The following is an 18,503-nucleotide window of genomic DNA, read 5'->3' on the forward strand; positions in this document are numbered from 1 at the left end:
ATAAGTGGCACACATGATGGCCTCAAGCCAAAAAGAATGCGGTAAAGCTTGACTTTTGACCATACATCGTGCCATTTCCGTCAGTGACCTGTTTTTCCTCTCATAAACACCATTTTGCTGAGGTGTATAAGGCACTGTACATTGGTGTTTTATCCCACTACTAGCCAGAAATGCAATTCATGAGACATATACTCCCCCCCTCGATCGGAACGGAGGGTGCCCATAGTACATTTCGAGACATTTTCAGTCATAGCCAGAAATTGTTTGAAGCACATAAAAACTTCGGACTTCGCTTTAAGCGGAAATACCCATGCATGCCTGGAGTAATCATCAATGAAAGTCACGAAGTAAAGGTAATTGCCCAAGGACGGAGTTTGCATGGGCCCACAAACATCTCTATGCACAAGCTGCAACCTGCATGTGGCCCGAACTGAACCATCCTTGGGAAACTTATAACGCTGCATCTTACCCAAAATACAGCCTTCACAAACATGTTTGACAGGTACTTCAAGAGGCGGCAAAGAAGCAACCATATCAGATTTCTGCAAACGCAGCAAACTGGCAAAATTCAGATGACCAAAACGTGCATGCCAAAGTTTTGCATCTGAAATAGCCCTTGAATCTGCAACAGCATTTGCAAAATTTTGTCCACACTTTTCATACAAAGTGAGCTTATACAACCCACGGCACAAAAGCCCAGATGCAACAATTTCATCACCAAAACTGAGATCATGAACTGTACATCTGTTCATCCACAAATTTGACTACAAGTCCAAGTCTAGCAAGTGCGGATACAGACAAGAGGTTCTTCTTGATCCCAGGTACATAAAGTGCAACAAGTGTGAAAGAACTTCCATTAGCAGCAGTAAGCACAATCTTTCCAACTCCTTAAACTGGATAAGAGGCATTGTTGGCACAAGTGACTGAATTCCCATGAGGGACAGACTCGAGAGAGGTAAACAATTCATGATGTGAGGTAATGTGCTTTGTAGCACCACTGTCGAAATACCACACATGTGAATTTGCAGCAACTGACAAGCATGCATCATGGACAGCAGGATTGTAAGTGCACTCTACGCTAAACGCCCATTCTGCATCAACATCGGCATTACAGTCTCCTTTCACAGAAGACTCAACAATGGCTACATTGCATGCAATTAACCCTTGTAAATTTGGAGCAATTTTATGCATAGGCATTTTGCAACAAAAATAAAAAGTAACAAATTTGAATGCATGGAGTGCATAAACAACAACAAGGCCAAAACGCACAACAAATTTGACTTCAAGCTATGCATGCTGGGAATAGTTCAACTACATATATAGACACTTGCACAATCATGAAAGTTTTCTTAGTCTTAGAGGGACTTGGCTCCTAGAGGTGCCACCATGACTTGCGGGCTACTTCAACCATCCCCTATCCTAGGCATGTTGCACCAAGATGCATAATTCGTAGGCTACACCTCTATAGGGTGTAGAAACCGTGATAGAAGGCCATGTAACCTTCCATTTGTGTGGTCTATGCATGAGGCCAGAGTGTTAGTTAACTTGACAAAGTTTTACATCGCGAAAGGTAGAGTTCCATGTAACATACACGTGCCTCGGCACAAAGGGAGCATGTAGCATACACTTGCCTTCGCTATTCAGTACAAAGGGGAGACGTGGTATTTGTAAAGGCGGAGTTGCCTTACTTTTTGTTGCTCGTTAAGAGACAAGACTCGTTCCGCTTGAATAAGTTGCCTTTGACTTCCCTGTGTCACAGAATACTGAATCAAACTTTGGCATCCCTTTATAAGCCACACGACCACCTTGCGTTTCCAAACAACAACGCACGTCGCACACCCACAGCCTCAACACAAATCAAATCAGAGAGCATCAGAGAGCAGCTCCCTCTCCTTTGTCCATTTTACACACACCTCCCCTTCAATTCCTGATCACGCGATTGTGGCCCAGCAGTTCATGTCCATGGCACTCAGCTCTGCCTCCATCATCGCCAATACTAGCAGCACACCTGCAACAGCACGCCTCAATAACCCCTCCCGCCTCCCTAATTACTCCACCGAAGCAGTGCTAGCTGCTAACCACCACATTGGGTTGTCCCTCAATTTCCCTAGATCTATTAGCGGTCCTCTTGTCTGCACAGCCCGGGCGGCTAGCCAGCAGTCTCAACAGCTTGTACAAGAAAATCACCGCAAGCATGCTCCAGCCATCGATGGCACTGATCGCGTTAAACCCATTTCCAGCCCCACGTCCTTCACATCTACGGGTCCAGACCCACTTGCGCCCTTTTGGAACACCCACAAGGAGGGCCTCCTGCAAGCGAAGGACGCCAGCAGCAGTATAACCTCCAGCTTTCTCACAGCAGAGCTGCAGCTTCTGGCCCACGCTGCCTCGGACAGAGCCGAGATGCATTCCATCCTTGCACAACAGCGAGACAACTGGAACAAGCTCTTCCAGCGCATGCTCACGTCCGCCAGCATGACCGCTTGCGTGCTCAGTGGCTTAGACGGCCATGCTGGCCACAGCATGGGCCTCAGCCTGCCTGCACTATTGCTGAATGCAGGCACTGCTGCCATGATGACTGTCATCAACCAGTTTCAGCCCTCACAACTGGCGGAGGAGCAACGCACCGCTGCTCGTCTCTTCCGCAAGCTTGCTAGTGACGTCCACTATGCATTGCATGTGTCTCCTCATCTGCGCCAGAGCACTTCCTTGTTCGTTGAGGACTGCAAGCGGCGCCTACAAGCATTAGATAAGGCCTTCCCCATGCCTCTCACACCTGGGGGCCTTGAGAAATTCCCGACCAAAGTCGTGCCACCAGTGCTCATTGAACCCAAGCCAATGCAAGGTGCCTATCAGGATTCCCATGTAGTCGATTGCCTTGACCAGTACAATGGCTGGGACAGGCAGCTGACCCAGGATATGAAGCATATAGCCGCCATGCTCCACCGCTCTGACATCCCCAAATACACTGGTTGGGCCCAAAATCTGGTGAAAGTGAACAAGTGTCTAGCCATAGCAGCCCCTTGTTTCGCCGCATCAGCAGCACTGCTCAATGCGGCCGCCATGTGCACCACCGCGCTACCCACCAACATACTCGGCATGTGGGCCGCAACCTTTAGTGTGCTAGCTACCTTTCTGGGCAGTTTTTCCAATGACATGCAGTTGGGCATGGTGTTTGAGCTCTACCGTAACTCTGCAGGCTACTATGCAGATGTAAAGACAACAATCGAAGAGACATTGCATACTCCCGTCGAGCAGAGGGAAAATGGAACACTTTTCCGCCAGCGAATCGCATACCAGCTTGGCAGGTGGCCTACTTCGCAGGCTGAGCCTGTGGTGTCAGCAGATGCCACGGAGGCCGGCACTCTGTTCTGATGCCCTACCTTGCTCACACCATCTGCACATTGTACATTTTGTAAACAACTTTGGAAATGAGCTGTGTACACTAGTGGCCTGTTTACAGCCTTCCTTAAGGATAAGCTTAAGGATAAGAGTACTGTCGTAGCAAAGACATCTTCTCTTTACTTGTCTACATAAGTATTGAAGGCCAAATGCCTGCAAGAAAGGCTAATTAGACAAGCTGTCCTTCACGTCTGTATCATGATTTTGTGATAGTTTCTACCAATGCTGAGTCTTAACTGCTTCGACTTACATCTTTCATTCTGTACTTGTTTTTGTAGGGAGCAAGAACAATACTAGAACCCTTACATCTAAACAATGCCCTACTACTACCTACCAAGGTGGGTTTTCATGAACACAAAGAGCCGAGTCCCGCTATATATTTGTGATATTAGCAATATTATTGGATATATAGTAGCACTAGCCTACCAATGAAAAGAACTTTGAGAGGAGGAACTTTGGAGAATTTCTTGAAACGAATCTCTCACCCCCTCACCGTAAATTAGGGGCACGATCGTTGCCTTCCATATGCAAGCATAGGTACCTGATTGGGTCTGAAGATAAACCCTCTCTCCAATCTTCATTCACTCAAAATAGCGTCTCAATATTACTGCCCTATGCTCTCTTGACTGTTAGGCGTTTCTTGCAAACAATGCACTCCAAGCGACTTGCATACATACTCACCAATGCTTTTCTTCTGAAGCAACCCACTATTGGAATATCAACACCTATCCTATTGCCTTCATACAAAGCAAGTCAACAACTTGTTGTGCCTTGACAATGGCACCGCATTAGGCATACATACTGATCACAAGCAACCCACCACTGAACATCAGCATGTATTCTATTGCATTGGGAAAAGCTCTTCAATAACTTGTTGCACTCTCACAACTGCCTGGCATACATATTGACCTGGCATACATATTGAACAATGCTTTTGCTCTTCACCAAGAAACACACTAATGAGAATATACTAACATGTATCCTAGCCCCTCGTTGCAACACTTGTCAACGAATTGTTGTGCTCTCACAACAACATTGCATTTGGCATACATACTCGCCAACGTTTTTGTGGCTCAAGCAATGCACTGTTGCATACACATTCGACACTAGTAGCACTAGGGCTATGGTTAAATATCGGCCTGCTAGTATACGTGCCGGTGGAGGTGACTACCACAGCCGGTCACGGCGCTTTTTGGGGGGGCACCAATTGTTCTCAACATAACATAGGGAGGCCTACCTTTCCCCACAAGTGCACGCATGTAGCGTAGTGGTACGTGCAACGCATCAGCTCCAGACGTCGCAAGTTCAACCACACCGTGTGCAGACCGTGTGTTGACTTTTTGGTCAAAGTCTTCCAGCCCGTTGCTTTCGACCGGCAACCGGGAAGGCTTGCTTTGCCACGAGGACAAGCAGGCCAATATTTAACGAAAACCACTAGTACTCACCAAGGGAATGCGATACAAGATACAACATGTTCAATCAAGCCTTGCTGTTTGCAGCGAACCTAATTACCCTCTTGACAGTTTCGCCACTCCCCCCATATTTGCTACACGAGAAAACAGATCGTCATTCGTGATGCAGGTTTTGGCGATAGAGACCATTCGTGCTCGAAATGGTGGAGGGTAGTGGGAACTGGAGGCCTCTAAATTTGGCTGCTGAGTGCTCTGCCCTATTTCAAGAGAGAATATACTGTTGAACTGATATAAGGCAAACAACGCAATGCCAAGCCCGCCAAGAGTCCCTAACTAAGGATGGGCTCAGACAGCACGACGAAAATGTTCCGCACACAAGGGCGTCCAAATGTCGTGGCTTCACCTGATTTGCTGCTAACCTTTCTTCCTCCGGGTAGGTATGAACCAAGTCTAATCATCAATATTTTCTTGGCACTGCCTGCTTGTAGGTAGTGATATAGGCACGATGCCTATCAAATCTTGTACACATTTTTTAAGCTTTCTTTTAACCTTTTTTAGGCTTCGTAATAAGAATAGCTTGCGTTAAAAAGGCTGGCTCTCTCTCTCTCTCTCTCTCTCTCTCTCTCTCTCTCTCTCTCTCTCTCTCTCTCTCTCTCTCTCTCTCTCTCTCTCTCTCTGTGTGTGTGTGTGTGTGTGTGTGTGTGTGTGTGTGTGTGTGTGTGTGTGTGTGTGTGATTTTCTTTGTCGATCAGCGAAGTCAAGAGCTCTCTCTCTCTCTCTCCACACACACACACACAGAGCAGGCAATGCCGTCGTCTGCGCGTTGATGACGGCCTTGTTTGCCACTGTCAACTTCTTTCCTAGGGTGACATGCCTTCAAGATGCAAGCATAGGCAACTCATTTTGAACAAGGTCCACACTTTGCATACCCTGAAAACAATCTAGAGGGATCTAATGTGATCACTGCCATCTAAGCTTGGAGAGCGACATAGGTGACAACGTCCAAGCTAGAATTGAGTAGGCCAATGAAGGAATTTCCAAGGAACGAAAATTACTACAAAGAGGAAAGAAAGATGCGATATAGTCACCTAAGATGGTGTCTTCTTTTTCAGCAAGCTAGGGATTTGGCCACCTCGAGAAAAATATAGTGAAAACAAAGATTCAAGCCACCACCATCTTCCTGTAGCTCTTCAAATCAACGAATAGAGCTCTTCTCTTCACAATTTTGCCCTTCAACCTCACCATTCTTGGCTTTTCAAGGAATCTCAAAGGCCAACCTCTTCTGTCCATGTTTAGGAAGAACTTAAACACAAACATACAATATGCACTAACAAAGAGCAACTCTCACACTTGTACTGTAAAGCGACGAGTGGCAAGTGCATAGTTTCTAAAAGAATTTAGAGCATTTCTCACAGATCGAGAACATTCAATATGGCACATGCCCTTTGATATGGCACTGTCATTCAGAACCTCTCAACCTACAAAGCATCCCCACAAACATTCTTGTTAGCCTCATATAGCCACCTTTTAGATCAAAGATAGATTTGCATGTATGCTTTCTTCATGATCCAAGTCTAGCTTGCTTGTTCCCATACCGAAAATTTTCACATAACTAAAGTGCAACATTGGGTCCGACTAAGTCGTCGGCTCTTTATGCTCAATAATATTTAGTCCATGGACTACAAGTGACTAGTTCAATCATTCAATCGAGGAAATCGATTGTGGGAAAGTTCCTTTAACACTAGTGTTGTAGAAAAAATGTCACATTTGTGGCTTTTAGAGACTTTTGTGAGAAAATCACCTATAGTTAAATCCAAAGGCCAAATTGAAAAACACCTTCAAGGAAACACATCCAACACATAGTACGAGTTGTTGATAAATTATAGGAAAATTTACTAATATCTAGGTTGCCTTTTCGTAAAAATCTCAAAGGACTAATTTGTACAACCATTCTAAATTTAACCAAAGTATGTGGAGGATAGGGTAACATGCACTGTTGCAATATGAGCTTGCCAGCAACTTGTTGGGCTCTGACATGTGCTACACATTCAATACTAGTACTCACCAATGGAATCCAAGCATTAATGTGATACAAGATACAACATGTTGCCATAATCTCATCCTGCATATTTTCTCACCACCCATGCCACATGCCTTCAAGATGCAAGCATAGGTCATCAATTTGTGAGAGAGGCCCTCGCTTTGAAGTTGAAAGAAACCTAAAGCTAATTCTTTGCCCATGTTGGGAGTTGGACATACCATGTAAGACGCGTAGTACATGGTAGAGGGACCAGTTACAAGACGGGTCCCTCTTTAACTACGAGCCACCCCCATTTCTTTTTCTTATCTTGAGGCACCATTTCAAGCACACTCAGCGTGGTGTTGTGGTTAGGAAAATACAGATGGGGCTAATCCTCATTTGTGTGGGTGTGGCTCAAGAGTCAAGCCTTGTTGTTTGCCTCTTGATGGTCTCCCCCCTATCCCCCCCGCCCCCAAACCCATTTTTGTCACACAAGAAAAAGAATTCCTTTGTCGTGCTCTGTCTACATATCCCCATGGTGGAGGGTAGTGGGAGCTGGAGGCGTTCCAATTTTGCCGCCTCTAAACTGGCTCTTGCACCCTATTTCAAGAGAGACTGTCATGTTGAATTGATTGATATAAGGCAAACAACACAATCCTCGACTATATGTAACACGGTGAAAGTGGGGCCGGAGGTTTAATCTGCCGTTCATCGAGTTCCATTGAGAAAAAAATGTAGGGTCCCTATGGTCCATTGAACCCCTGACTTCCCAGTCCACAGGTCTACGCCAATCCATCCGAGTTAGCGCATGTTGTTGCACAACAAATGAAGCCTCGTATATAACCAATTGTACGCTCTTTGCTTGGCGATTGGAAGACCTAGATCGTGCGCTCCCCGCCAATCACTTGCACGTCATTGATCTCCCGACTCTGACCCCGTGTCACTTATAGAAGAGGCAACGCAATGCCAAGCCGACCTTTTCCCAAGAGTACTCAAGCCTTTTTTCTAGGGCAACATGCCTTCACATGCAGGCATAGGTGATTGATTCTGAGCAAGCTCCTCACTTTGCATGGCCCGAAAACAACCTAGAGGGATCTGATGTGATCACTGTCATCTAAGCTGCTAGGAGAGTGACACAGGTGACAACGTCCAAGCAAGGATTTGAGTAGGCCAACGAAATAATTTCCAAGAAAGAAAATTGCTCAAAGAGGAAAGAAAGTTGTGACATAGTCACCTTAGATGGTAGGGATTTGGCTGCCTTGAGAAAAATATGGTGAAAACAAAGAGCCAAACCACCACCATCTTCTTGCAGCTCATTAGACTAACACATAGAGCTCTTCTCTTCACAATTTTGGCCTTCAACCTCACCATCCTTGGATTTTCAAGGAATCTCAAAGGCCATCCTCTTCTGTCCCTTTTTAGGAAAAACTTTAACACAAACATACAATATGCAGTAGCAAAGATCAACTCCCACGCCCGTTCTATAAAGTTATGAGTGCCAAGTACATAGTTTCTGAAAGAGTTTAAAGCATCCTCACAAACCGAGAATGCTCAATATGGCAGATGCCCTTTAATATGGCACCTTCACGAACCTCTCAACCTACAAAGCATCCCCACAAACATTCTTGTTAGCATCATATAGCCACCTTTTAGATACATCTTTCAAAGATAGGTTTGCATGTCCTAGCTTGCTTGTGCCCACACCTGAAATTCTCACATAACTAAAGTGAAACCTCAAGGGTCCAACTAAGTTGTTCAACTCTTTATGCTCAATAATATTTAGTCCATGGACTACAAGTGACTAGTCCATGAAGCTCATGTTTGAAGAGTATTAGAGATCCTATGCTAGCACAAGCTCTTTGTGAAAAGAAGTGTACATTTTTCACTCCTAAAGTCACTTATTTAGGCTTTGTCATTTCACCGAAAGGGGTATCAATTGACACTGAGAAATCAAAGATATTGTGGAACTCAAAGAAAAGCAAAGTCAGATGATTCATAGGCATGACACGATGGTAGTATATGACTTTTCTTAAGGACGATGCTCTCAAAAATGGCACCGTTGACCAATCTTCTAAAGAAAAATACCATAATCCATTGGCAAGATGAGCATGAAGCGTGTTTTAAGAAACTCTAGTCTCAAGTCCTATTCTCATACTTCCAGAATTCACTCAAGAGTTTCAAGTAGTGACAGATGCAAGTAATCTTCTCTTAGGAGGTGTTTTGATGAAAGAAGGATGACTTGTAGCTTACACTTCTCGAAAGCTATGGATACATGAGATTAGGGCAAAAGCATGTATTGGTGGTACCAAAAAGGGGTGTCGTGGACACTCCTTTGGTAGCACTTTACAAACCCCATCTTCATGTATTACATATAAAATAAACTAACATGTTTTATATCAATGGATAGATTTTTTCATGTAGAATCTAAAAGTATAAAGTCTGACAAGTTTTGAGTTTTTTTTTACAAAAAAAATTATCGATCTCCATTTTTTTTAAAGATACCACCAAAAGGTGCAAAAAGTGATACCACCAACACATGCTTTTACCCATTAACTATGCCACTCATTAATTGCACTTATGCATGCTCTCAAGCTTTGGAGACATTATTTTCTTGGTCCAAAATTTCAATTGATAATTGATCACAAGAGTTTAAAGTGGATCTTCACCCCACCAAACTCAATATACGACAAAGAAGATAGATAGAAATAACTTTAAAAGAAAAATTGATGCCATTTGAGAGTCACCCAAATTATGCAAAGAAATATAATTTTTAAGAAAAAATTGCTAATTTTGGAAAGCTCATTTTTATAATAAAAAAATTTAATCAAAAAGTGATCTCAAGAAGTTCTTTGCATCTAAAAAAATTGTGTCGAAGAACTTTTGTGAATTTTGGTGTCATATGTAAAAGTTATGTGCAAATTACTAAAATATTGCATGAGCCACTTCACTTTTTTGTCTGGGATGAACGACTAGAGTGAAGAAGATATGTTGGCATAAACCATTAGATTAGAAATGCTATAGGTTTCTTTGACTTATCACAATTACCATATGTATTGATAAGTGAGTGTTAGAGGTATGATGTTTAATTTGTTACAAAGCACACCCACATGTATAATCTATTTCTACATAAGATTGCGTGAAACCATAAGAGTTCATTTTCACCTTGTTGAAAAGTGTGTTTAATTTGTTGCATGAAACCATAAGAGTTCATTTTCACCTTATTGAAAAGTGTCTCCAGCTTTGTCTATACAAAATGAGCCCGAGTCGGACTTATTGAACCAAAGAAAAAAGTATTGATGAACAATAAGTCATTGAAGCCTAAACAAATGATTGATTACCCAAATTACATCAATTGGTGCAAATTTGCACTACTGTAGTTCGGCACGCCTTGGAAATGGTACCAATCATTGTCGAAATTAGAGTTGCAAAAAAACACACACAACTTGGAGAAGACGAAAGAATCTCAAGGCACACAATAGAGAGTGTTTTACTTAGTGTGAACCCACTATTGAACACCAACATGTATTCTATTGCATTGCGAAAAGCTCTTCAATAACTTGTAATTGCACTTTGACAACTACCTGGCATACATATTGAACAATGGAAACCCACTAATGAGAATATACCAACATGTAATTGCACTTTGACAACTACCTGGTATACATATTGAACAATGCAAACCCACTAATGAGAATATACCAACATGTATCCTAGCCCTCATTGCAACACTCATCAACGAATTGTTGTGCTCTCACAACAACATTGCATTTGGCATACATACTCACCAACGTTTTTGGGGCTCATGCAATGTACTATTGTAATATGAGCTTGTTAGCAACTTGTTGGGCTCTGACATGTGCTACACATTCAACACTAGCACAGTGGTGCAGTCGAATTTCAATGCAATGAGTGAGCAGGAAGTAGCGTCAGAAATGAAGCTCATGCTCTCTCTCTTTCTCTCTCACACACAGTCGACATCAGCTCAAAACTTGATTATGATAAAAGTTCTTTTTACAAAAAGACCTAGGTACCTTATATACTAGGCTCGGCGAGAGCTATGCAACAACACCAAGCATTCCACGTCGAAAGAAGCAAGCACGCTAATGCATCTACGAGCTATTTGTGGCCGTAAGTGTATCAAAGGATGTCTGTTTTCTGCTTGCAAGTAGTCATTAGAATTGTGGTTACATAAGCTACGCATAGATACTCATAGACTTCAATTTTGGATACTTTTAAAATTTGGCTCTGTCTTCGTATGCGTTTTTCGCAGATGGGTCTAGAGTGAGGGTTTTGAGTGTAGAGGCTTTGGGACAGGTGTATCCTAGTGAAGGGATGGTGTTCCTTAAGTTTCATACGATTCTGGTATGATTTGGTGAGTTTCCTTCCGTTTGTGCGTATGTGGGTTGGGTGGTGTAGTTGAGATCAGAGAGATTCTTGATTGTGGTTTAGTTGGCCTTCTAGAGTGTTGTATGTGTGGGATGGTCTCAGCCTGACAAGCTATAAAGATTTACTCCGTGCACCTATCGTGTCTTTTGTGTCCTCGATTGATATTTTGTTGATCTAGGCAGTGTTACATGCACTTTATAGGTTGTGTGATTTGATCTTGCAACCCCCCCCCCCCCCCCCCCCCCCCCAATTTTTGTTACACGAGAAAATAGATTTCTCTGTCATGCTCTGTCTACAGATCCCCATTTGGGTGCATGTTTTAGCGACAGAGACGTGAAGAGGAAACCTTGGATTTGCGCCCATTCATGCTCAAAATGGTGAAGGGTAGTGGGAGTTGCTGGAGGCGTTCGAATTTTGTCGCCTCTAAACTGGCTGTTCTACAAGAGAGAATGTCATGCTGAACTGATATAAGGTAGTGAAAGAATTGCCGATGGAGGTTTAATCCGCCGTTGATCGAGTTCCATTGAGAAAAAAAAAATTAGGATCCCTATACATCGAGGTTGCCCATTGAACCCCCGACTTTCCCTTGGCAAACTTGCACCCAATCCATCCAAGCTAGCGCATGTTGTTACATAGTAAATGAGGCCATGTGTATGAAAACATGCCCTTGTGCGGTGATTGGATGGCCTAGATCGTGCGCATCTTGCCCATCACTTGCCCACCATTGAAGATGTGTTTGATGGCCTTCATAGTTTTGTTTCTTCAATGTTGTCAACGAGCGTGCTGCAAACCTTGGACCACATGTGATACAAGCATTGTAACCATTATATTTAAGTCCTGCAGAAAATCAAAATTACTTCACACAATGTTAACTAACATGAATAAGGTTGTCAACAACTTGTTGGGCTCTAACATGTGCTACACATTCAACACCAGTACTCACCAATGGAATGCAAGCACTCTAATAGAAGATACAAAATGTTTCCATAATCTCATCGTGCATATGTTCTCACCCACGCGAGAGGCCTTCAAGATGCAAGCATAGGTCATCAAATTGTGAGAGAAGCCCTCGCTTTGCAGTTGAAAGAAAACTAAAGCTGATTCTTTTTCCATGTTGGAAGCTGGACATACCCTCTAAGGCATGTAGACTAAAGGGACCAGTTACAAGACGGTCCCCTCTTTAACGAGACGAGCCACCCCCCATTTGTTTTTTAATCTTGAGGCACCATTTCAAGCACAATCAGTGTGGTGTTGTGGTTAGGAAAATACATACGGGGCTAATCCTCATTTGTGCGGGTGTGGTTCAATCAAGCCTTGCTGTTTTCCTCTTGACGTCGCCCCCCCCCCCCGCCAACCCAAACCCATTTTTGTCACACGAGAAAACAGATTTCTCTCTTGTGCTCTGTCTACAGATTCCCATGGTGGAGGGTAGTGGGAGGTGGAGGCATTTCAATTTTTCCGCCTCTAAATTGGCTCCTCCACCCTATTTCAAGAGAGAATTTCATATTGAACTGATTGATATAAGGCAAACTACACAATCCTCAATTGTATGTAACACAGCGAAAGTGAGGCCAAAGGTTTAATCCGCCGTTGATCGAATTCCATTGAGAAAAAAATGTAGGGTCCATTTGATCCATTGAACGCCCGACTTCCCCCTCCATAGCAGGCCTATGCCAATCCATCTGAGTTAGTGCATGTTGTTGCACAGCAAATGAAGCCTTGTGTATAAAAAAATTATCCGCTCTTTGTGTGGCAATTGGATGGCCTAGATCGTGCATGCCCCATCGATCACTTGCCTGCCATTGATCTCTCGACTCTGACCCGGTGTCACTTATAGACGAGGCAATGCAATGCCAAGCCGACCTTATTCCAAGTGTACTCAAGCCTTTTTCCTAGGGCAACATGGCTTCACATGCAGGCATATGCAACTGATTCCGAGCCAGGTCCTCACTTTGCATGCCCCGAAAACAACCTAGAGGGATATGATGTGATCACTATCATCTAAGCTGCTAGGAGAGTGACACGAGTGACAACGTCCAAGCAGATTTGAGTAGGCCAATGAAAGAATTTCCAAGAAAGAAAATTACTACAAAGAGGAAAGAAAGTTGTGACATAGTTACCTAAGATGGTTGGGATTTGGCCACCTTGAGAAAAATATGGTGAAAACAAAGAGCCAAGCCACCACCACCTTCTTGCAGCTCATCAAACTAACAAATATATCTCTTCTCTTCACAATTTTGGCCTTCAACCTCACCATCCTTGGCTTTTCAAGGAAGCTCATAGGCAAGCCTCTTCATCCCTTTTTAGGAAAAACTTTAACACAAACATACGATATGCACTACCAAAGATCAACTCTCACACCCGTTCTATAAATTGATGAGTGCCATGTGCATAGTTTCTAAAAGAGTTTCAAGCATTTCTCACAAACCGAGAACGATCAATATGGCACATGCCCTTTAATATGGCACCTTTGCAAACCTCTCAGCTTACAAAGCATCCCCACAAACATTCTTGTTAGCATCATATAGCCACCTTTTCGATACACTAGTAAAATGGCACCGCCTTCGACGGCGGCATGGCTCCTCTTATCCTCAAGCTCCTCACTCTTGACAAATTTCATAAAAGAAGATCAAGAAAAGTACTCCCCCTCTCTCTCTCTCTCTCTCTCTCTCTCTCTCTCTCTCTCTCTCTCGGAGTGCTAGAGAAGAGGTGGAAGTTAGCTACACTACGTTGCTCAACAATATCTTGCAGCTATAAAGCTTTGCTCATGGGCAATGAAGCCACTCAAAGAGCACTAAAGAAGAGGAGGAAAGGGTAGCTAGTTTGCACTGCTCAACAATAGCTTGTAGCTACGAAGCTTGCAAGTTGTAGCCCAATGTTAGGTAAAGACGGTGTGCCTCATCGTGCTTTGCCCGTGTCCGTCGGCCAGTGTCCGGCCGTCCACATTTATCTCCTTATTCTTTATACATACAAAGAATAAGGAGCTCTCACTCACATTCTCACATGGTACTCATACAGTGAGATTTGAGAGCTCCAACCACATCCTGTGTCGTGCTCTCTCTCTCTCTCTCCGTCTCTCCCCTTCTCACTGTCCACACACACACCACATTTGCGCACTCACTCTCGATATTAGATGCTTTTAGGCAAACACAGGTAGAGCAGATATTTGTGTACTAGATTTGCAGGTGTTTGCAAATGATGTATGCAAAGTGTGGAGATTGGTGCATGCATTTGGAGTGCGGTTTGATGCGCTTTGGTTGCTGATGGTTTTAAGCATGCAGTCACTTTGGTTACTGATTTTGTAGCCGTTTTGCTGACAAAACTCCGGCAAAAATTTTTCAACAGTTTTATGCGCATCGTTGGTGCGATTGCTTGTAGCACTCACGATTTTTGTGCAGTGTTTTCCCTTTTGGGTGGTGCATTGCGAGTGTGTTTTTCTCTATATTTTTGGTCTTGAGCTGTGAGTGCTCGGTCATTTGGAGCTTCCAGTTTTGACTCTCAACTACAGGTTGAGTCTAGTACTCCCACAGGTGTTGCCATTTGTAGTTGAGGACATCTTCTGCAGTGTTTTGGCTTGCATACTGGTTTCGACACAGTAGGTGTCTTTAGCTTTTTCTTTGTATATGCTTTTGTGGGGTAGTGGCTGGAGTTTACTCTCCATAGTTTGTGATCGAGCTTGGCTCTCGCATTGACAAGTTTTGTCATTTTGGACATAGTTTGGTATTCTTGTAGCGACTCTCGCAGGAGTGAGGATTTTCATATGCTTGTGTGGCTACAAACTTTGCTAGTCACAGGTTTTTGCAAATTTTTGTAGGCAGTTTCTCTTGTGGGACGCGTTTTGAGCTAGTTTGCTCTCTACTTACGTATATGGTCATGTGGTTTACGCTCGGTTGAGCAGTTTGTCCCAGTTTATGCTTGCAGAGTTTGCAGATTGTGGAGTTGTTTTATGCATACGTGAGCATCGATTTTGATGCGATTGATCATGCTTTTGAGCATGATCAATCGCTCATGCAGAGTTTGCAGATTGTGGAGTTGTTTTATGCATACGTGAGCATCGATTTTGATATGATTGATCATGCTTTTGATGCTTTTGAGCATTGTGTAGTGGTCTAGTTATCTCCCACTTTGTTTCCAGTTTTTTGCATGATTTATGGTTGAGATTATACTTGAGGTTTTTCTCAGTTTACAGGGGAGATTCTGCCAGATTTTTCCCAGAGTTCTTTCCATACTTTGATTCTTAGCCATTCACTTATGGTTGCAGATATGTGTGACAGTGAGAGGATGGTCTCGTTCTTGCCAATACTTGCGTTGTTGGCATTGTGGTCACATAGGACACATTAGACGCCGTTGTTTCAGATGTATGAGACAACACGAAGATGTATGCATGATGCAGATACGCCTTTGACACAGGTTAGAGAGTCAATCCTAGTGGAAGTCTATGCCAGTGGACGGTGATGTCATACTTGCCTCCAGTGTACGTCTTGCAGATATGTCTATGGTTAGCACACTTTCTCCACAGTGGTTACTAGATAGCGATGCTTCTTTCCATGTCGTGATTGGTGTTAGGAAATATGGCGTAGCTAAATAGATATTTGAGTAGATTACTTAATGGAGAGAGATAGATTTCACACATGAGATTATAGAGTAGAGAGAGAGAGAGAGTACACACGATATACGTGGTTCACCCAATGTGGGCTACGTCCACGGAAAAATAGCCACTCAATGGCTTTAGTATTTCAAAACAAGAAGTAGTTTACAAAGGGATTATACCCTTAATAGAGCTCCCACCTTGCTTCACTCTCACCACCTCACACCCACCTTGTTGCATCAACTTCACACTCTGAAATGTGTGTAGAAATGGCCTCCTTTTATAGGCCAAAAGGGCTGCCCTCTCTCATGAGAGGCAACCATGTGTATCTCCCCTTGTGTGATACGTCCAAATCGGACCCTCCAATCCGCCCATGTGTGGCCGCCCTTGAGAAGACAAGTCCGCTTTTGAATTCGGCCACCGGCCATTGAATTCGGCTACTGGCCACCGGCCATTGACTTTCGACCACTGACCTCGACCACCGACCAACCGGCCATAATATTCCGACGAAAAGGAATATTTTGGCTGTGAAAATTTTGGTTTCCGAAGCGTGATTTTATTTCCGACGAGTAATTTTCCTTCACACACGATGGATTCTCCTCATAATGGGGACCTTACAAATGTGCGCTTTTACCACAGAAAATTACAAGGGGTAAATCAGGCTCTATACTTAACAATCTCCCACTTGGAGACTGATCTCCAAACCAAATCTGTGACTGCTTTCCATCCTGGCTTCTTATCCTTAAATTCCGATTGAAGATAAGCAAAAGCTCAACTTCTCCTTGTTGACCACCTTTGTAAACATGTCTGCGGGATTTTCCCTTGTATGCACCTTTCCTAGCTTTAGTTGTCCCTCTTCCAAAACAGTGCGTATGAAGTGATATCTCACCTCAATGTGCTTTGTCCTTCATGAATGAAAGGCTGAGTTCCTCGCAAGATGGATAGAGCTTTGGCTATCACTATATAAGACACAATTGTCTTGTTTGAATCCAAGCTCTTCTAAGACTCTGCGAAGCCACATAATTTCTTTGCTTGCCTCCTCATTGCTACATACTTTGCTTCCGTGGTAGAAAGTGAGACCACTTTCTGCAGCTTTAACGCCCAGCTTATTGTTGTGCCTCCAACCATGAAGACATAGCCCGTAGTGCTCCTTCGAGTATCTTTGTCACCTGCCATATCTGCATTAGCATACCCTTGAAGAAAAATATCAGTTTCTCCAAAATACAAAGCATTTGTTGTTTTCCCTTTTAGATACCTAAGTATCCACTTCACAGCTTGCCAGTGTTCTTTACGTGGGTTGTCCATGAACCTACTCACAACTCCCACTGCATGTGCAATATCTGGCCTTGTCTAGACCATAGCATACATTAGAGAACCTACCACTGCAGCATATGGAACTTTAGACATATAGGCTATCTCCTCTTGGGTCTTTGGACACATATCCTTTGTTAGTTTAAAGTGACCAGCCAAAAGTGTAAAAACTGGTTTTGCATTTTGCATTGCAAACCTTTCTAGTACCTTCTTGATGTAACCCTCTTGAGATAGCTTCATTGTCTTCTTCGCCTGTCCCTCGATATTTTCATACCAAGTATCCTCTTTGCAGCACCTAAATCTTTCATTGAAAAAGATTTAGACAGCTCCTCTTTTAGGTCTTTGATGTCTTGCATGTTAGCACTTGCAATCAACATGTTATCAACATACAACATTAGGATGATGAATTTTCCATCTCCCAAATTCTTCGTGTAGACACAGTGATCCGAGTTGTATCTTGTGAATCCATGATCCAACATCCATCGATCAAACTTCCAGTACCATTGTCTTGATGCTTGCTTTAAACCATACAAGCTCTTCTTTAATCTGCAAACCATTTTCTCCTTACCTTTTACTTCATACCCCTTTGGTTATAGCATGTAGATTTCCTCCTCTAAGTCACTGTGAGGGAGTGCCATATTTACATCCATTTGCTCAAGATTTAGATCATGAGCAGCCACAAAGCTTAAGACAAGCCTAATTGAGTTCATTTTTACAACAGGAGAAAATATTTCATTGAACTCAATACCTTTCTTTTGAGAAAACCCTTTTACCACAAGCCTAGACTTGTACCTTTTCTTCCCACCTTCTTCTTTCTTTAGCTTGTACACCCATTTGTTTTGAAGTGCCTGCTTACCTTTAGGCAACTCAACCTTTCTTTTGAGAAAACCCTTTTACCACAAGCTTAGACTTGTATCTTTTCTTCCCACCTTCTTCTTCCTTCAGCTTGTACACCCATTTGTTTTGAAGTGCCCGCTTACCTTTAGGCAACTCAACCAACTCCCATGTTTGGTTGTGATGTAGTGAGTCCTTCTCCACTTGCATGCTCTTCGTCCATTCTTCTTTGGATTCGCTTTGCATAGCTTCTTCGTATTATTCCGGCTCTCCAGAATCTAAGATCAAGAGATGGTTGAAGGAAGGAACAAACCTTTCTGGAAGTCTACTTGCTCTTGTAGATCTTTGGGGAATAGGTTGAGGCTCCTCATTTGGTTGATGTTGTTGCACATTATCACCGTTTGTAGTCCTTGAGTCTTCACAGTGCTCAAGCTCCATGTACTCGTCACCTATTTCTTTTGTTTGTTCTCTTTCCAAGCAATCTTTGTACATATTTTGTTCATTAAAAATTACATCCCTACTCCTTAAGATTTTACCATCTTCAAGATTC

At 43.2% G+C, this 18,503-nt stretch overlaps 1 protein-coding gene across 1 annotated transcript; it reads left to right on the plus strand.

Moving 5' to 3' along the window:
* Positions 1-1,363: 1,363 nt before the first annotated feature.
* Positions 1,364-3,568, plus strand: LOC147435380 (putative F-box protein At4g22030). The gene has a single exon (XM_086487948.1). The coding sequence runs from the start codon at positions 1,957-1,959 to the stop codon at positions 3,373-3,375; it is 1,419 nt and encodes a 472-aa protein (XP_086344074.1). The 5' UTR covers positions 1,364-1,956; the 3' UTR covers positions 3,376-3,568.
* Positions 3,569-18,503: the final 14,935 nt, after the last annotated feature.

This window comes from Adiantum capillus-veneris, chromosome 18, assembly GCF_014529385.1.
Source record: "Adiantum capillus-veneris isolate H3 chromosome 18, ASM1452938v2, whole genome shotgun sequence".
Taxonomy (NCBI): domain Eukaryota; kingdom Viridiplantae; phylum Streptophyta; class Polypodiopsida; order Polypodiales; family Pteridaceae; genus Adiantum; species Adiantum capillus-veneris.